General features: G+C 46.3%; 1 protein-coding gene across 1 annotated transcript in view; it reads left to right on the top strand.

Annotated features, from left to right (window-relative positions):
• Positions 1-3,358: 3,358 nt before the first annotated feature.
• Positions 3,359-20,961, top strand: part of PIP4K2A (phosphatidylinositol-5-phosphate 4-kinase type 2 alpha) — a 177,765-nt gene continuing 160,162 nt past the window's right edge. The window contains exon 1 of the mRNA XM_060097708.1: positions 3,359-3,759. Within this exon, the coding sequence (XP_059953691.1) occupies positions 3,616-3,759 (144 nt within the window). The 5' untranslated portion in view covers positions 3,359-3,615. The remainder of the gene's footprint in view (positions 3,760-20,961) is intronic.

Here is a 20,961-nt window from a genome sequence, read left to right as displayed (position 1 = left end):
TGAATCCAAATGTATCTAACCCTCAAGTTTAAATATTATGTCTAACCTAACCTAATTTTCCAATAAAGTATTTCTAAATGGACCCCTCCACACACAGTTCCTGGGTGTAGAATCTTGTAACTTTGATGTGAGAGATGAAAATTTCCTTTTCATTTATTCATCAAAAGTTTGCCATAGGTGCTATGGGAAAGGGAGTATGTTAGGTTCATTGGAAGCATACAGAGTGAGTATAACACAGACCCTGCCTTCAAAGAGTTTGTCTCCCAACAAGTCAGGAAATCACTTAAACTTCTCTAGATCTCCATTGTCTAATGTAGATAATCTGAGAACTGGGTTAGGTACTTTCTGAGGTCATTTCTGCAACTCTAGAACTCCTACACCACGTACATCCTCTGCAGAGTACAAAGGTAGTGTGAAAAGTCATTGGCAAAAATCATCTCATGACCTATTCCTGAATGGCATTATCGTAAATGCCATTCAAAGTAAGTTAAATCACCCAAATTTTGTCCCTTAACACTATTCTACTACAAACTCTAAAGTTTCTAAGAGAGTAAATCTTAAATGTTCTCACTGCACACTCACACACCCACACACACACGGTAATTATGTGATGTACGTGTTAACTTAAGGTGGAAATCATATATATATATATATATATATACACATATGTATATATGTATATGTATACATATATACATCATCGAGTTGTTGACCTTAAACTTACCCCATGCTACATGTCACTTATATCTTAATACGGTTGGAAAAATATTTCTGTCCTTTCAAAGCTACAAGTCTCCTCATTACTCTCTGAAAATACCACGTGGATTTTCATCTCCATGCCTGCACCTCTGTCTGCACCTAACAGGGGTGACACTGTGCGCCCATCCAGACCTTGTGCCCTCCTAAGTGAGACCTCACCTGACAGCGCCCACACATACCCATCTCCCCTTCCTGTAGGTTCATTCAACACTTTGTCATCACCAAATTCAGCTTTTAAGCCTTCACAGCTAGCCTGTTGTCTTCCATTATTAATATACAGTTAAACCCAATAGAGCCGTCATAGAATAAAGTGCTATGGAAGCACTGAGGTGGATGGATTAATTTCAACTAGGGGGACCAGTGAGAGCACCAGGGAAGAGAGAATATTGGAGCACAATTTTTTTCATGGACAGGACCTGGTAACAGGGTTTATGTGGAGTGGTGGTGAGAGGCAATAACCAGTGATGATCCTAAGCTCTGAAGCCTGGGTCAATGAAAACTTGTTAAACGAATGAACTTGTGGTTGGAGTAGCGCCGTGACATGAATGCCATTTTCAATATAATAGAAAAATGAACCAACATGTGAGATGGAGGACAATGTTGAACTTGGTTTTAGACAATTTTTAAGCTGTCTGTGGGCAACTGATGTAGAGATGTTCAACAAGGCACTTCTCTGAGGTCAGGGGAGAGTTTATGGGTTATCCACAAGTACTCTCCATTTCCTCTTGTATGTATGTATACAGTGCTGTATGATTTATAGAGTGCTTTTCAGAGCCATTGTCTACTGTTGATTTTGATTCTAACGAACATCCTATAAAGTAGGTAGGGCAGGATGATAATTACCAGGCCCAGAGTAGTCCCTAAAGTGACCTCTGTGTCTGATTATTCTATTATTTTATACATTTATTTATTTTTGGCTGCACTGGCTCTTCGTTGCTGCGTGTGGGCTTTCTCTAGTTGCTGGCGAGCGGGGGCTGCTCTTCGTTGAGGTTCTGCGGGCTTCTTATTGCAGTGGCTTCTCTTTGTTGCTGATCACGGGCTCTAGGCGCGCGAGCTTCAGTAGTTGTGGTGCGTGGGCCCTAGAGTGCAGGCTCAGTAGTCATGGCGCAAGGGCTTAGTTTCTCCGAAGCATGTGGGATCCTCCCAGACCAGGGCTTGAACACGCGTCCCCTGCATTGGCAGGAGGATTCTTAACCACTGCGCCACCAGGGAAGTCCCTGATTATTCTCTGATTAACACAAAGAACCTGAGGCTCAGAGAGGTTATCTACTCAAATAGGTGGGAGAACTGGGCAACCCCACCTCTTCTCACTGCAAATTCAGGTTGTTCTTTTTTTTAACCACTAAGAGTGGTGATGGTTGAGGCTGGGGGAGCAGATAACATTTTGGACAATAGTATGAAGCAAGAGAGAATAAGAGGATGTTGGGGCAACCCTTATGTTTAAAAAAGTCAAACCAAAAAGGAGCAAATGAAGGTGACCACATGACCTGTCACTTCCCACCCCGTGAGACTCATCAAGCTCCTTAAGGGATCAGGATCTGTCATGCTTTCTTTCCCTGAGAGAACCAAGCAGGTTAACTGGTACACAGTAGGAGACCACTATACTTGAGGGGGAGTATTAATGACAATAGACATATAATGACTTGCCCAGTGGGCTGAGTAGGGTAAGTGCCTAGAACAGGGTTATGATTACTGGGGAAGATATAGGGACAACAGGTTTTCAGACATACTTGGAATGGCAGCTTCCTGAGGTGGTTCAGGTATTCCCAGAATTAAGAAGGGCTAAATTTAGGTGTACGTGGATGAAGACAGTGAAAAGGTTTCCGCGGAAGGTGAGTGAGATGAATTAAACGGATATACGAAACATTGCGGAGGATTTGACGTAGAAGGTGCAATTTGGGGCATGATTCTCCTGGCCAAACCAAGGGCTCTAGATGAGGAATCAGGGTCCCATCTAGGGAGGGCATTAGTGGTGGTGGGAATGACAGCCCAGCGGCTTAGGTGGGAGTCTCCCTTCTGCATGCATGTGGGAAGGCCCAAGTTCAGGGTCCAAAAGGCCTGATGGTTAAAGGCACAAAAGGATTAATAAGTTCTTTGCAGGGCTACTTTGGGAGGCGGCCAACCACGTGCCCAGGTCCTTTCCCTCGGTGCTAGGGAAGCCCTGGTCTCCAAGCAGCGTTTCACGCCTCACTAGCTCTCCTGATTCTTGGCACCGGTAAGCGGCGGTGCCCCGAGCCTCCTTCCTTCGCCTGACCACCGTCTCTGGGGGCTCCTCTCCTCCGATCTCCCTACTCTCCCCATCCTTCCCTCTTTTCTCCTGAGCTGCAGAAGGGATACCTTGCGGGAGTCCTCACGCTCCCCGCGCCGCACGCCCACCCTGCGGCCTCCTCGGCCGGCGGGGAGCTGCCGCCCCGAGCTCGCCTGCGACCCGGGGGCGGCCTGGCCGCCGCGGAGCCGGAGCGCGAGGGCGCAGCTTAACGGTCCCGCGGCCGCGCCTCGCGCTCCGCGCCCCGCCCGGCGGCGCCGCAGCTGCTGCCCGCCCGCCCCCTGCGTCATGACGCCGGCGCCCAACGCGGAAGCCGCTCGCGGCGCGCCCGGTCCAGCCGCGGGCTGAGCTCGGAGCCGCGGCGGGCGCGGGAAGCGGGCCGGGGCGCGAGCCGAGCGCAGCCTCCCTCGCCAGCCGGGCAGAGCGGGCACTGCGGGCGGAGCGGGACGAGCGTGCCGGCGGGCGGAGCGGGGCACGGCGCGCCGGGGCCGCCGCCGGGGGGGATGCAGCTGCCTCCCCGGGCCGGCGTGTAGAGAGGGCGGGTCCCCGGCCTCGGGAGCGCGGCGGTGGAGGGGACAGAGGCGGCGGCCATGGCGACCCCCGGCAACCTGGGGTCCTCCGTCCTGGCGAGCAAGACCAAGACCAAGAAGAAGCACTTCGTGGCGCAGAAAGTGAAGCTCTTTCGGGCCAGCGATCCGCTGCTCAGCGTCCTGATGTGGGGAGTAAACCACTCGGTAAGGGCTCGGGCTGCGGCGCGCGGTCCCTTTCCTCGTCCTCGTCCTCCTCGTCGTCGTCCTCGTTCGCCGCCTCCTCCTCCTCCCCCTCCTCCCCCTGCAGCTGCTGAGGGGCGGGGAGCCCGAGCGGGGCCCGGGCCCTCCGGCTGCTTGCCCTCCGGGGCTGCCCGTTCGCCGCGGCGCCTCGGTGCCCCCAGCCCCGCGCCGCGCGCCCGCCCCTCGGGGCCGCCCAGGCGCCACTTGGACCCCCTAGGGACCTAGGGCCGGATGCAGGACGAGGGGGTCCCATTTGCACTGGAGCCCTGCGGCGGGTACCAGTGTCGCCCCCGGTCCGTGCGTCTGCTCGCTGGCCGATCTGTCCCCTGCAGCCCGGGAACTGGGAAGTTTGTGCGAGGCACGACTCCGCCTGGGCTGTCACCCCGGCGGGGGCTGTTGGGGTGAGAGTCCCGGCGCTTGCTTCCTCTGCGGGGGCGGCGGGGGAGGTCGAGTCCTCCGCCGTCCGGCAGGTGTACCTGCCAGAGGCTGGGAGCGTACGAAGCCTCCCCGCACCGGGCACAGGGGTGAGAATACTGGAGATCGCGGAGCTTTGGGCAGCGGCTTAGTGCTTAGGTCCTTTTTTCCCTTTAAAGGCGATATTCTTGGACGCCAGGAATCTTTTTGGCAAAGATGTAAATATGGCTCTGGTGTTTAGCATCTTCCTCTGCTGCTCTCCCGCATCGCCCTGCCGCTGTGCCCGCTGAAGAGCTGCCTGGCGGGGAGTCTTGCTCCCCAGACCTCCTCCCCCACCTTGGGGAGCCAGGCCGAAGTCTCCGACTGTGGAAGGGCGGCCTGGGGGTGACAGCGCGAGGGGGTCTCGGCGGGCGCGGTGGACGGCTGTCTTGAGTTGACTGCACCCGTTTAGGGGGTTTGTTTCAAAGGTTGGAGGAGACGGCTTGGAAAGGTTAGCGTAACCCTCTAGCCCGAGGTCCTGGAGATGCGCCGCTGCGGGCTATGCGGACTGCGGTCTGAGGGTCCGAAATAGCTTCCTGCTGATCTTCCAGCGAGAAACTCTTGCAGTTTTAATCTCCTTGGGATCAGGAAATCTGATAAGAGCTGTTGGCTGAGCCATGAAAGTTTAAATGAGCCTGTGAATTTTGACCATGACCTTACCCACTGCAGTCGGTTAGCGTCTGAGAAGTGTACGCTTGCTTTCCGTACTTTTGATTTCGGTGGATGTCCGTGGGCCCTTTTCAGCATAATAGAAATGACAGAAAACCATGTTGGATTTCGAAAGAACATTCTCGGTGTAGTGAAGTTGGTTGAAATGGCTCAAAAGCATCGTATTTGTATTCTTCTTTCCCAGGCTGAGCTGGGGAAAAGGTGAAACTGTATCAGGATTGATCGATTGTGCTTGCAAGGAGTGACTGTTTTTAAGAAGGCTGAGACATGATTATTCCTATCAGCCTAATGCCTGATCGCCTGGAGTTCATTTTAACTTCCTGATAACTTCTTGAGCAATTAGGAATGCAAGCTTTTGCAACAGCGGACACTACTGCATCAAAACCCCCCTCCGTTTTACTAAAGTAAATAAAATGTTATTTTTCCTGTGTAATAAGTGTACAGTTTGGAGTTATGTTCTAAATTTAAGGGTTTTTTTTACTATGTTGCTGTTAGTTGCTTTTTTTAAAAAAGTAATGTTGTTAGTTCTGTATGTATGGATGCTTTTATCTCCTTTGAAGTTCTGGTGTTTTGGTCAGGAGAGTGTTTGTGTCTGAGCGTTTAATCTGGTAAAGTAGTGATGATAATATGGCACTGAAAGGGTGTGCTGTCTGGGAATTAGTCCCAACTCCAGTTTACTTCAGAAAACCTGGTAATTGTGCGGTGTTTTACGGTACCCACTTCTGTTGCTACTTTATACTTTTGAATTGCTACATTTGTTTTAGAGTTTCTTGCTAATTGGAAATATTTTGAAACTACTTAAAGCTTATAAAAATAATGTGATTTGTAGATAGTGCATTTTCTTTTGCTTTCAAGAGAAGTTAGCAAGTCTAAGTGTAGTCATCCACAGGAGTCAAGTTTCCATAGTATGCAGTATAACCATGTTATTCATTCAACAAATATATATCAGGCGCATTGTGCTAGCCTCTGTGCAAAAGATTGCTACAAATGCCCCTCATATTTTTGTCCTAATATTTTTATTTTTAGGGCTTGAGTTGACATAAGAAAGGTCTGTTTCACAGGCTTCTTTATAAAAATGTTTATTTTCTTGCTTTTTTTTTTTAAAGAAAGGACTGGTATATAAAGATGAAATCTACACTCAGATGCCATGTGTTTCTGGTTCATTTCATTTTAGGTAGCAAAGTCTTAGATAAATGTTTTCATATGACCTTGTATGCACCAAAGTCTACAGTATAATATGAGAATAAATTTGTCAGTTGTATTGTATATGAATGGAGACATTTGAGAAAGCCTAGTAGAGCGGGAAGAGATCATTCAAATCAGTCCTTCCCTACATTTCTAATGTGATCAGGATTAATGGGAAAAGATGTCATGAACATAGCAATTTCTTGCTTTTAAAATTCATGTGCATTTGTCTTAAGGACATTTAGAAATAACCATATATTTGGAGCACTAAAGGGGAACTGTCGTCATCTACTACATGGAGGATCATTTAAGCATTTTACAAGATTGGGAGTCATCTACGCACCATAGTAAAATGCTCATTGAATCCATGTTCTAATTCTTCCTCTAATGCTGTTGACCTTGGGCCTATTAACTATTTTTGTATTGATATTTGTATCTGTGAGGTAAGGTGATTGGACTGGATGATTTCCAACTTTTTTTCTAACTTCAAGATTCGACTACTTTTACAGTCGAGTAGGTTCCTACCATTAAGTTAGGAGCCCCAGACTAGGAAGAATAATAGTATATAACAAAAGTTGCATCACTATTATAACCTTGCAAATGCAGCCACACTCAGGGAATTTTCAAGGCCATGGTTGGGGCAAGGAAATCTGTGGTGATTGCAAGAGATGTGTGAACTAAGAGTTGGTGGGTTTGATTGTAGTCGGGCTGCGTTGCAGTCTATTAAGTCCAAGTCTATTTGACTGACATATAGAAACTTGCAGTTAAGGTGGAAAATTTCAAGTCCATTGTGGTGGTAATTCTCAATGACAAGAATAAGCTTGACTTTGTGTGGTTAATTCGATATGTTACTGCTTTCTGACTTAGACTACCCATCAGTGAATGGATCACTGCCAATTTTTATTTTAAGTATTTTAAGCGGAGAATATAATTGAATACATAAAGGAAAAGATGACTTGAGGCAATTTTGTCTTGTTACATTTGGAATTAAACTAAAAATGATCAGGCAGTTAGCTTCTTACAGTTATATTTTAATAGTGTGTGGAGCATGCATGTAGAATGTTAGGAGTCAAGCCTTATTTTAAATAGATATTCTAAAAGATTTTTATGTGGAGTGAAATGGGGGCCTTTTAGAAATGAGTATTTAAAAGCCTATTTAAATATCTAAAGGAAGACCTTTGCATAGAAAAAATTTAAAGGGCATAAAACTTGTTTAAAACAAACGTAGTGTTTCGAAGTAATCAACATTAGTGTTTGTTTTTTTGGTTGCAAGCTGTGGAAGTGTGGATGAGCAGAGGCAAAGTCTATAAATATTAGGAGGGTTTTGGAGGTCACAGTGGGAGGACAAATTGGTAGGCAGACCAGGAGAGCAGGGCTGGGACTGGGCTTTGGGAATAATTGGAACCAGGTGCTTGGGTGTTGTTGGGACTTCTCTGTACGTTTTGGCTATATTCTTGCTCATTGCTGTCTGGTTTCCTCCACAGGGCAGGGAACTAATGCTTCCTGAATTTCACATTTTGTAACTTCCACCCCCCAAAAGGGTCTTTCTGTCTCCGATTCAGTTATAAAAGTCCTATGGAAGGATTCTGACTGGTTCGGCTTCCATCAGTTGTGGCATTGCCCTAGACCAAGCCGCTGAGAAAAGGTGGCAGCTCTTGCCCATTGGAGTTGGGGAAGAACAGTTCCCAGAGGAGGGACAGGCAGCATCAGGCAGGTATCCATCCTAGTATTAGAGCTAGTACTTATCTAGTACTCGTCTAAGATTGTCTTGGTGCCCATGCGCCATGTTTTGTGTGTTTTGGCAGATAACGCGGTTTTCTGAGCTGAGCATCGTAGCCTTTGTTATATTCTCAACAAAGTCCTGGAATTGAAATAATATTGAAGAAATAGTGATGTCTTTTAGGTTCATGGGTTTATATTTGGGCACTGAAAAAGGTAAAAGAAGGAAACTAGGGTTTAAAAATGAAATAACTATGAAATAGGGACTGAATGGAATGTAATGAAGCAATTAAATGAAAACAGTAATGAGCTAGACATTAGATGAACCCAGTGAATGGAACCCAAATAACCATTCATTCAAGAACTAGTCTCACACAATTTTTCTTTCTTCCCTTTACTTTAGAGAAAAGAAGAATGCCAAGCACACAACACACACACAACACACACACACACACACACACACACACACGAAGTTTATTATTAGGGAAATATTTTCATACCCCCTAAAACTTGGGATTACATCCTGAGAACAGAATACATTTTGTTCTCCATTTATTGACTACCTTAGAATGAACTTGAATATTCAGAATGATGCCCTTGGCAAGACCATGATTTCTCTTTCTATGATAGGATTGTCTGCTGTCTGCTATGTCTTTAGAAAGATTTTCAGCAAGAATTGTAAATAAACAAAATCTACCTTATGTTGATTAGAAAATGCAGTCACCCAGAGTAATTAAATCTGCCAACATACCCTTGTAGATACAGATTTTGGAATTTAAGGGAATTGGTGCAATTTGGCCAAATGGTTTGTGTTATTAGGTTCAAATCCTGCCTCCATCTTGATGGGCTGTTTGAGCAGATAGATGATTTATTCTCTTGAGCCTCAATTTACTCATTCTTACAAGTGGAGATGATGATGATTACCTCACAGTATTATTTTGAGGGTAAGTAAGATAATGTATTTAAAGCCTAGGACTGTAATTGGCACATAATAAGGATTCAGTAATTGATACCTAAAAATGAACAAATTCAGATGCTGTTAGGCTGGTAGCATATTAATTAGCGCTAGACAGGTGTTTCTTAAAATTTAATGTGTGTCTGAATCACCTGGGGACATTTACAAAATGCAGATTCTGACTCAGCGGGTCTGGGGCGAGTCCTGAGATTCTGCTTTTGTCACACTCTTAGGTGATGAGACGCTGCTGGTCCGCAGCCTGTACTTTGAGTAGCCATACAGTAGAAGGAATATCGTTAAAAATAAGGAAAAATGTTCAGGATTTGTCCTCTGACAGCATGTGATGAATCCGTGGAAGAAGGGTGACCACGTGATTGAGTTTGAAAAGTTAAGAGAAGGAATTGTGTGTTGAGAAAGGATACACAGATTTTTGATTTGAGACGCGTTGAGTTGCAGGTGATGCTGGGTGGACATTCTAATGACTGTGCCCGCCTGCGGGGGGTTGGAAGGTGGCATTGGAGCTCAGGAGAAGGTTAGGGCTGGGATGGAGAATTGATAGTTGTCCATGCAGGATTGGTGGTTGAAGCCATGGGGGTAAATTCAATCTCTGAGGGAGAAATAGGAACACCTGGGACGTTTGGCTTTGAGGGAGGGATGGAGAAGGAAGAAATGTGAGACAAGAGAAAAGTCAGCTGGAAGGTTAGCAGAATTAGATGTGCCGGAGACCACGGTGTTCATGGATATACTTTTGAGACAGTGGTTGATTCGGATGTGTGTGTGCAGGTGTGAGAGCTTAAAGATTTATGGAGCCAATGAGTAGAAGTGGGGAAGCTTCTTCTAGAAGGTTAGAAGGGAGGTAAAAGATGCCGTTTTATGTAGGAGTACCTAGGTATTTCCCTTGACTCCATATCTTAACTTTCTCACTTCTACCAACCAAACCATGTTTATTTCCTTTCTTGAACAGTTAAAAATACCTCCTAGCTTATTTCTCGGTATATACTTTTAACCACATTTCCGCTTTTTGTGCCAGGGACCGCACGGGAGTCCAGTGAAGGCTGTGGATCCCTTCTTAGAACAATGCTTTTGAAGAAATTAATGAAAACACATAGGATACATCCTACCCAGTTCACAGATCCCCTGAATTCTATCCACGGACCACTTGAGGGTTCATGGAACCCAGTTAAGAACCCTTGCAAGAATAAGTTGGGGATGGTGTGGGGTGGGAAGCCCAGCAGCTCGGAAGAATAGTAGGAACAGGCAGAGGTTGAATTCATTACCTGCCGAGATCACAGTGCTAGTAGAGCGGTGGGAGTCAATCCCGTACCCTTAACCGTGGAACTGTGCTACCTGGGACAGGCCCGGGAGTTATTCATTTCTTGGAGATCTTTTCTTTCCTTCCTTAGTCTTAAAGGCTTTGACAAAGTATTAGCTATTAATATGGAGAAAAACAGAAAACAGTTTTTCCTTTACAGAAAGAAGAGCATTGCTTATATTCAAAGCACGTAGGAAGAGAGCATATATAAAACTTCTTTATGAATAGTCTTAGAGGGAGTTTTAAAACCTACCTAAAGATAAGCCTTGACATTCAAAATAAGCATAGTTTTTCACCGGTCCGCAGTGGTTAGGAGTTCAGGCTCTGAAGCCACACTGTCTGGTTGGCTGTGTGACCTTAGTCACAATTCTTTTATGAAAGGAGATATTAATAGTGCTTATTATGGAGGTTTGTTATGTGGGTTAAATACGTTGGTACTTGTAAGATGCCTAAAGAGTTGCTGGCACATGGCAAGTTCTTAATAAATGTTAGCTTTCATTTTATCATTTTTAAAGTATTTTAAATGGCAAAACATGGAAAATTACTAGAGTGCATGTTAAATTAATTGTTCTGTTATCCTGGTTCACAGACATCAGACATCACCATTGCACTTGGCATCCTTGTGCCTCTTTGAGTTATAAATTAATCATTTTAGAATTATCTTTGTGCCCTTGCTTTGACGTCTTTATCTGCTTTGTTATAATGTTCTTTTTTGTATCTTTAACGCCTTGATCAGGTTGTTCAACGTGTCAAAAATGTAATTCAGATTCATTAGTTACAGGTTGTGTCAGCTATTAATTTGATATTTCACCTTTTTTTTTTTTTTTAACATAAGGGCACTGTGCAGGACGCTTGGGATGCAAAATGAATATATTGTGGACCGTACCTTCAAATTGCTCATAACTGCAGGGGAAACAGACATATGCATAAACATGTGTAAACAACTAGAGTATCAGGAATGCTGGGGTGGAGGGTGTTATATAGGGTGGTCAGAGTATAAACCTTATGAAGAAGACATTTGAGTAAAGAGATGGAGATGAAGGGGTTGGGCATGAGGATATCTGGGGGAAGGGCATTTTAGGCAGAAGGAATAGCTCATGCAAAGGCCCTGAGGCTGGTGCTGACTTGGCATGATTAGAAAACCGCAAGGAAGCCTGTGTGGCTGGAGCAGAGTGAGAAAGGGGGAAAGTGCTGGGGGGTTGGAGGTGGCGGGGGGACTGGGTCATGATTACTTCTGCCCAGGACTCTTGGAGAAGGTTCAAGAGGATCTGACATTGAGAGGCCCTTGAAGATGGAATAGAATCTCCCAGCTGGAGAAGGCAAGGAAGGGTGTGTGTGGCCAAGGGGAAGTACTGGCAAAAGTAAGCTGACAGAGTGAATGATGCTGAGGGCTCTGCTGTGGCCGTGGCCTTGGGCCTCTCTGCTCACTCAAAGTGTAATCCACAGACGCATGGCAACAGCCGTCACCCAGGAGCCTGCTGGAAAGGCAGAACTGTGGGCCTCCCTGCAGACCTTCTGGGGCAGAATGTGCATTTTAATAAGACAGGTGATTTGTAAGCACCTTCCAGTTTGAGAAGCACTGTCTGGGGTAAATCTTTGGTTTCAAACCCTGGGGTTGCCTGGAGGTGCCTCTGAGGCTGGTGGGAGGGGGCTGAGTTGTTGGGGGAATTTATCCCTCGCCTCAGCCTCATCCAGAGCAACTTGATTTTGTTCTCATCGTTGTCAACTTTTTTTTAAAAGTGTGGGCAAGGAATACATACTGTACAGGTACAAGGGAAAAAAGGTTCTGCCACCAAGAAGATCAAAAACCACAGAGGTAAATGAGGGGGAGTGCTAGGAGATGGTTGAAAAGGTAGTTTGAGGGCAGATTTTCAAAGGCCGAGGAGCCTTTGTTTGCCAGAGAAAAACTTAACAGTTCGGACAAGGGCCACTTTAAAATTTGCCATAAAAAGCAAGTGGTACTCAACCCTGGAACTGTACTGTTCTCTCTCAGTGTGTTCTCTGCTCTTTGAATCTATTCTTACTTTTCCACTCTCCTTCTCTGTCTCCCCCAGCCCCCAGCTGATTACCTTTAAGGCGTTAGAAGGCGTTGAACAAGTAGAAGGTATATCGCCTTCCACTCTCCCTGCTACCCAATCCACCAGCTTTTGGACACTGAATCCATCAGCCTGCAGATGCGCTGGAGCACCGCACTGTCTAGTTTGCTGGCTGCTAGTCGCAGATGGCTATTTAAATCTCATTTAATTAAAATTAAATCTTAAGATTCAGATTTCCCTAAAGTGCTCCATAGCCACCCGTGGGTGGTGGCCACCGAATTGGAGAAAAAGACTTTTTCCATTGTTGCCTCACTTGGTATTGGACGGCGTTCCCGGCTCTGGGACCTCCCATCTCGGAAACGAAATAAACAGTCCTGACAGCAGAAACCCTCCTTTGTCGTCACATCTCTCAGGTTAGCGTCCACTCTGCTTCTCTGTTCCTTGTTAGAGCAGAAGTTGAAAACGCTCGCCTGAGGCCGCTGTGTCCCGTGGTCTGTAGTGGCTGTCCCGCCCCCCTGCCTCCCACCTGCCATCTCCATCCTCACCGCTCCTGGGAAGCGGCCCCTGTCAGCCTCACCTTCATGTTTTCCGATCCAGAGGCCACCTTCCTGGTTTTATTCTTGTTTTCCTTCACTCCTTAGGTGCCTTATCCAGCTCTTCATCCTTCTTTCAGCCTCTAAATGTTAGAGTGCCCCAGGACTCTGTCCAGGGTCTTCTTCTGGAACTACAGAGTGTATTTCATCTGCATCACCTTATTTATTTAGTCCCGTGGCTTTTCACGCTCATAGTTAAGAAACGGACATCTTCCCTTCGGACCTCCCTGCCGGGCTCCATATTTCCATTTCTTATTTGATATTTCACTTGACTACCTAACGGGCACCTCAGATGTGTCCCCACCAGGACTCCTGGTTCCCTCCCCCTGCCCTGCCCCACCTGCCGTCATGCCCTGAACTAATTTCTCCCTCATGTCAGTCAGTGGACCACCATCTACCCAGGTGCTCAAGCCCCAAACTCAGGAACCAACCTTGATCCTTCTCTTTTCCTCACCTCTCCCTCCCGGCCCGCATTTCTGAGTTCTGACTCTGCATACTTCTCTCCTCCCGTAGGAATTCTCTTCCTCTAGAACACGGCAGGGGCCCTCAGGTCCCCCGGTGGTCCCTTTGCCCCGTCTCAGTCCCAATTCTCAACAGCGGTGGCAGTGATCTTTCTGAAGTGTAAATGATGTCTTGTCCCTTCTTCAGAGAAAACCTTCCAGAGGCCTCCCTATATACGTATAACTGAATCACTTGCTGTACACCTGAAACTTACAAAACATTGTAAAAAAAAATAATAAGTAAAAAAATAAAAACAAACTTGAGGGACTTCCCTGGCGGTCCAGTGGTTAAGGCTTCACCTTCCAAGGAATGCAGGGAGTGAGGGTTCGATCCCTGGTCAGGGAACTAAGATCCCGCATGCCTCGCGGCCAAAAAACCCAAAACATAAAACAGAAGCAATATTGTAACAAATTCAATAAAGACTTTAAAAATGGTCCACATCAAAAGAAAAAAATTTTTTAAACCAAATAAACAAAAAATACAAACTTGAAGAGGAAAAAAAAAAAAAAAAACCCGAGCTCTTTTCAGTGGCTGAGACTTCTTACTGGCCTGGCCCCAACTACCCCCCGGTGCCTTCTCCCTTCCAGCCACGCTGATCTTCTTCCGTTCCTTACACAAGCCAAGTTCAGAGCAGCCACAGAGCTGCTGCGTTTACTTTCCTCTTTGTCTGGACTGTTCTTCCCTCGGGCCCCTTGTCCTTTTACTTTGTCAGCTGAAGGCTTGCCCTCTCGGAGAGCCTCCCTGACCACATCTCAAGAAGCCCCTCCACTCTCACACGGCTCTTATTCTCTCTGTGACACTTGACACTACCGGAAAAGGAAGTGTTTACATGTTTATTACTTCTCTCCCCCGGCTGGGCTGTGAACCTGTTCACTTCAGCTCCCCAGCAGCTGTGACCAGGTCATGCTTGCTGCCCCCTCCCCGCACCCGGAACGGCGCTTGCATGTAGTAGGCACGCAATAAATACTGTTGAATGACTGAGTGCTCCACGGGTGTGCTGGGAGCCCTTCCACGTTGAATTTTCACGAGCACGTAAGCTCTGTTTTTGCTAGGATTGAGCAGAGTGTTGAGAGCGGTTTGCTGAGCGGGTTGAGCAACGCCTGGGAGAGTAGGGGAGGACTCGCTGCAAGCGGGTGATAAGAGGTGTGGGGTAACCACAGCTGATGACAAACCAAGAGCCGATGGCCACAGCCGCCTGCGAGAACTGCCTTGTGAACGTGGCAGAGAAGTTTCAGGGAGCGTCAACAGCTTCTCTCCTAGAACCTCACCAAGTCAGTTGTGTGGAGGCTATGAAAGCATTTCTGAACAATCCGAGACCTTATTTTATAGACGAGTGCACTGCAATGTCATTTCTGCTTTATTCCACGTAGTTGGGGTCTGTTAACAGCTTCAGGTATGCCTCTCAAAGTTCTAGTGTTCAGAAACGTGCCATAAGTTAAATTTAAGATTCTTCAAGCATTGTGAGAATAGCGATGATACTAGTACCTGGAATCTTCCGGGGTGTCTTTCTACCATGTTATGTTTCTGCTGGCTCTTAGTCATGGTGCCTTGTTCCCGTGTTTGCTTGGTAATTTTGGCCATGAGCTGCTCCTTTGCCTTGAACCATTACTCGAGGAGGATTTTCAAGTCTTGGAGTGAAAGTGTGTCCCTCTAGAGAGGATTGTCCCCTGTGGCCAGGTGGCTAGGGGCACTACAGACCAAGGCCATTTTTTTTTTTTTTTTTTTTTTACAAATTTAATCAGTTATACATATACATATGTTCCCATATCCCCTCCCTTTTGCGTCTCCCTCCCACCCTCCCTATCCCACCCCTCCAGGCGGTCACAGAGAACCGAGCTGATCTCCCTGTGCTATGCGGCTGCTTCCCACTAGCTATCTACCTTACGTTTGGTAGTGTATATATGTCCATGCCGCTCTTTCACTTTGTCACAGCTTACCCTTCCCCCTCCCCATATCCTCAAGTCCATGCTCTAGTAGGTCTGTGTCTTTATTCCTTTCTTACCCCTATGTTCTTCATGACATTTTTTTCTTAAATTCCATATATATGTGTCAGCATACAGTATTTGTCTTTCTCTTTCTGACTTACTTCACTCTGTATGACAGACTCTAGGTCCATCCACCTCATTACAAATAGCTCAATTTCATTTCTTTTTATGGCTGAATAATATTCCATTGTATATATGTGCCACATCTTCTTTATCCATTCATCCGATGATGGACACTTAGGTTGTTTCCATCTCCGGGCTATTGTAAATAGGGCTGCTATGAACATTTTGGTACATGTCTCTTTTTGAATTATGGTTTTCTCAGGGTATATGCCCAGTAGTGGGATTGCTGGGTCATATGGTAGTTCTATTTGTAGTTTTTTAAGGAACCTCCATACCGTTCTCCATAGTGGCTGTACCAATTCACATTCCCACCAGCAGTGCAAGAGTGTTCCCTTTTTTCCACACCCTCTCCAGCATTTATTGTCTCTAGATTTTTTGACAGACCAAGGCCATTTTAGACTAAACTCACAGCTTGGGATTTTTTGGACTTGCTGGTGATACACATTTGGGCTGCAATCCCCTGCGGGTGGAATGGGTTTATTTTGGGATCACCTTTACGCTGAGGCTGTGACCCTTTTGGATCCTACCCTCATGGAGAAAGGGTTTCCTATTAGATCCCCACCTTGGGGATCTGACTTCTGTTCCTCTCAACCCACGGGACCATCGAAGCCGTCAGAGTGAGTGGCCTCCGTGGGCGCTCATGGCTCTCGCCCTCAGCTTTCACTCAGATTTTGGCAAGGTAACTCCTGCCTCTTCAGCGCTTTGATGTCTTTAAGAAGATGTTTGAAAAAATGTTTTATTTAGGATGTTAGCTGTCTTCAGTGGCAGAGTTGATCTGAATAACCTAGTTCCACCCTCTTAGCGGAAATGGAAATCAGCATCAAAGTTTCTAAACAGAGGGAGTGACAGGCAACAAGGGAGAAGTCAGAGCCCCGGGGTGCTCGGGTGTTTCTGTGGCCACCCCAGGGATGGGTCAGTGACGGGACTCAGTGCCATCAGAGGAGACTCTGCTAAAGCCATTGCTGTCCTCTGGGTAAGAGGCGACCAGAGTCTGAACTAGGCAGTTCCGAGGCGGCAGAGAGAGGGTGTCCCCAGAGATGTGTGAGAAGTTGACTGAGCTGGATTTGGTGACTGCCCGGGGGAAATGGGTGGGAAGGAGCCGAGGGCGACCCCAGGTTTTCTAGGTTGGGCACCATTCAGACTCTCCGTTACGTTAATGGTTAGCTTTTGGCATTTAAGAATGCCAAAAGGCGTTCTTATTATCTGCACTTAGGTTACTCATATGTGGAAATGATGTTATTTCCTATTTTGATGTTTTCACAAATCTTCCAATTTATAGGTAAATCCATCATTTGATGCACTTCATTTTGTAAAAAGTGTCATTTTCATATCTAAAGTTCTACTACCAATAACCTGTAATTGGTTTAGGGTTTTTTTTTTTTTTTTTTTTTTAGGTGTTTTCTTTAAGGCCTTAGAGGAAGAATTATGAAAAAGACCGTTTTTGCTTGTAAGGAGTTCCTAGTCCTAGTGGGAAGATAGGCATGTAATTATGTAAACAAGGTGCTAAATTGGTGAATTAACAGAACTGCCTTCAAGGTTTATTTGGTTGTAAATGACAGTCCCGCACGACAGATCAGCTAAAAGAAAACACAGGGAGGGGTGATGGGGCAGCTTCTGGAACAGATGGGCGTTGAGAGTCCAACAGAGACCAGGATCCAAAGCTCCTCCTTCCTCACTTTCTCGCTAATCTTTGCATCGCGTTTCGTGAACCTTTTCTCTAATAATATTGTCTTTTCTCAGCTGCTTTGTATAAGTAGACCCCACACAGCAGCTATGCTTATTTGCCCCCAGATCCAGGTCCATTCAGAAGGCATTTAGCCACCCTGCATCCTAATTTCAGATTTCGTAAGAGGGAGAGAAGGGGAGAGACAAAAAAGAGAGCGGCCATCAGATCCGACGGCTGCGGCCATTGGGTCTCCTGCCGTGCAGGCTTGGCTGCTGGGTGGCACCTGGGTGGAGGGACAGCGATAGTTCTCAAGCCTGGGAATCCTTCTGGACGAGGGACCCCTCTCCCCAGGTTGTGTGCACAGATCTACAGACAACAGAGGCTTCATAAACTGCCCGGGGAGAGTTAGTGCTATTTGAGTTGGATCTTGATGAATGAGTTGGCATTCAAAGAGGCTGGAGAAGACGGCCATAGGCAGAGTAAGCAGCATGTACAAAAGCATAAAGGAGGCTTCCCTGGTGGTACAGTGGTTGAGAATCCGCCTGCCAGTGCAGAGGACACGGGTTCAAGCCCTGGTCCGGGAAGATCCCACATGCCGCAGAGCGACTAAGCCTGTGCGCCACAACTACTGAGCCTGCACTCTAGAGCCCGCGAGCCACAACTGCTGAGCCCGTGAGCCACAACTACTGAGCCTGCACTCTAGAGCCCACGAGCCACAACTACTGAGCCTGCGCTCTAGAGCCCGCGAGACCCAGCTACTGAAGCGTGCGCACCTAGAGTCCGTACTCCGCAACAAGAGAAGCCGCTGCAGTGAGAAGCCCGCGCACCACAACAGAGAGTAGCCCCCACTCACTGCAACTAGAGAAAGCCCGCATGCAACAACGAAGACTCAATGCAGCCAAAAATAAATAAATAAATTTATTAAAAAGAAAGAAAAAAAAAAGCATAAAGGGCCTGTGTCATTTTCAGGGACCTACTGAACCTTTCCTGAGGTGCCATTAGGCTTCCCATCTTCTATTTTTACAGTTTTGTTTGTTTCCATTCTCTCGCATGTATTCCTTTTTTTTGGGGGGGGGGGTGCCTCTTGGCATGCAGGATCTTAGTTCCCTGACTGGGGATAGAACCTGTGCCCCCTGCAGTGGAAGCATGGAGTCTTAACTACTGGACCGCCAGAGAAGTCCCACGTATTCCTATTTAAATTGCTTCTGTTTGCATTGATTCCTTTGGGCTTGGTCATTTAGGAGTCAAATCCTATCTGCAAGTTGCTGGACCCCCTAACATTCAGAGCTTAGTGCCATTTGTAATTGTAATAAACATGCTCTGTTTTTGTTTCCACCTGCATGTTGAGGAAGGTATTCTGTATTAACCGACCCCAGAATGAGGGACCTGGATGGCACTGCTATCACATAACCTGCACAGAGGCACCTGGGTGGGAGGGGCAGTACTGCCAACCACCCGCGGCAGAGGGCTACAGCTCCCTTTTCGTAACTTGCCTGCACAGAGGAAGTTCGTCTTCTGATGTGCACAGAGGTGCCCTGTGTGCTAGCAGCTGCCCTGCTTTTCTCAGGTCATGCATCCCAGATTTCTCATTTGGAATTCCGAAGTGTTGGTATCCTGGAGGAAGCTTTCACGCGGTGGTCAGGCTGGATAGAAGAAAAGAAAGTGGGGTTTCCTTTACAGATTTGAATCTACTTTAGAAAATGCGTAATCACGCAGGCTTTTCTGCTATGTGCGTGTTTACATTACACAAATTAGTTTACACAAGTTTGGTCAATGGGGAGTGCTGGTATACGAGGCAGAAATTGGTCCCTACGCAGTTTTCCTTGCGCACAGCACTGCTTAATGCCTCCAGATAACAGCAACTGGATGCAAAAATACCCGACGTGGCCAAAGGCAGCAGACCAGGTAGGACAGCGGGACACCTGTCCCCCTTGTCCTTGCTCTTTGCTTGACTCAGGTGGCCAGGTCCAAAGTCTTGGAAGAACTAATTTCATGGTTCTGTCCAGTCCATGTGCATTCGGTTCTAGTCTGTATAAAGTCAGTCATTCCTTATATTATTTGTGTTGAATGATCTCACAATTGTATTTTTAAAGGTAAAATTCCTTCTGTATTTCTTAGGAATTAAACAGTTTTGAAGATGGACATGTATATTTTTAACATTTTATTTTTTTAAGCCTTCCACAGGTTTTGAGTCTTCTCCCTAAAATCTATTTTAGTGTTAGGCAGAACCTAAAGATTTTCAAGAACACACCTATCGCATTATAAATAGAAACATTTGTATTTACAGTTTATTTTGCATACCCGTACACCCACGTTGGAATCCCGCTACACCCAGACACACACACAATCGCTGTCATTGTTTTTGTTTGTTTTGTTTTTTAAAATAAATTTATTTATTTTTATTTTTGGCTGCGTTTGGTCTTTGTTGCTGCACGCAGGCTTTCTCTAGTTGCGCTGAGCGGGGGCTACTCTTCATTGTGGTGCGCGGGCTTCTCATAATAGCAGCCTTTCTCTTGCTGCGGAGCACAGGCTCTAGGTGCACCGGCTTCAGTAGTTGTGACTCGCAGGCTCAGTAGCTGTGGCGCACGGGCTTAGCTGCTCCACAGCATGTGGGATCTTCCCGGGCCAGGGCTCGAACCTGTGTCCCTTGCATTGGCAGGCGGATTCTTAACCACTGCGCCACCAGGGAAGCCCAGCTGTCGTTGTTTTGTTTCCAGGGATAACCAGGTATGAATGGTGCTGGAAGCCTTGCTGACTGAGTCATCCATAGTCTTAGAAAATTTGAAGACACTTATCTACATAAGCAGAAACTTAATTTCTTTACTCTTGAATTTCCTGAGTCATCCTCCTCCAGCCCGACCACGTTGCCCTCTCTGTCTTTCACGCACCCAGGGTCTGCGGTGTTCGTGTGTCTTTCACAAGTCTTCCCTGACTCCTGAAGTTTCCATGCCCCAAAATGCCCGGTTTCACTGTGCTGCTAATCAGCTTTGCCTTTTTGAAACTGTGCTCTAGCTTTCTTCTGTGCCCAGAAGCCTGAGAAGAAACTTTCTCTTCAACTAACCCCTCCCTCATAGGACCGAGACCCCAGGCTTTTTACTCCATTAGGAATTGGAATACGTTTCCCCATTGAAACAAACAGCCACCTTCCAAATGAACACTTGGAATACAACCCGTTCATAAACTAGACTCTGCCTGCACACAGATGAAAAGTTCAAATGCTTTGGCATAGCAAGAACTGTTCAGAAACAACGGTGATAAACCCAGAAGACACTTCTTCGTTTTGGCACATTGAGCCAAAATAGGAGGACAGGAGCAAATTTAAGAGGCTTTTTTTTTTTTTTTTTTTTAGCGGTATGTGGGCCTCTCACTGTTGTGGCCTCTCCCGTTGCGGAGCACAGGCTCCGGACGCGCAGGCTCAGCGGCCATGGCTCACGGGCCCAGCCGCTCCGCGGCATGTGGGATCTTCCTGGACTGAGGCACGAACCCGCGTCCCCTGCATCGGCAGGCAGACCCGCAACCACTGCGCTACCAGGGAAGCCCCTAAGAGGCATTTTAAATGAAAAATATAGGTTAGGAGAAGCTAGTGTGTCCCTTTGACTTACTTTTCTTTTGCAGTTTCAGCATCAGATATTCACAGATTTAAAACATGTCAATGAAAATTTGATCCAGTAAATAGGCCACAGTGAATATTTTTATTTTGTGTTATATGGAACTTCTTTTTTTTTATGTCTGTTTAGGTGAACTAGAGGTGTTCATGGTTTTCAGTGGCATTTAAGAGGAGAGGGGTGTGTGTGTGTGTGTGTGTGTGTGTGTGTAGTATATTTTCTATATGAAAAACTTGAAAAATATTGACAAATATAGTGAAGAATTACCATGATCATTTTATCCAGAAGCAATCAATGTCAATGTTTTGGTGGGTATCTTTCCAATATCTTTTTTAAAAATCTCTTGGAGATTATACTGTCTGTA

The sequence above is a fragment of the Mesoplodon densirostris genome, chromosome 4, assembly GCF_025265405.1.
Source record: "Mesoplodon densirostris isolate mMesDen1 chromosome 4, mMesDen1 primary haplotype, whole genome shotgun sequence".
NCBI lineage: Eukaryota > Metazoa > Chordata > Mammalia > Artiodactyla > Ziphiidae > Mesoplodon > Mesoplodon densirostris.
The sequence above is the reverse complement of the archived record's forward strand: the minus strand, read 5'-3'. Positions and strand labels throughout refer to the sequence as shown.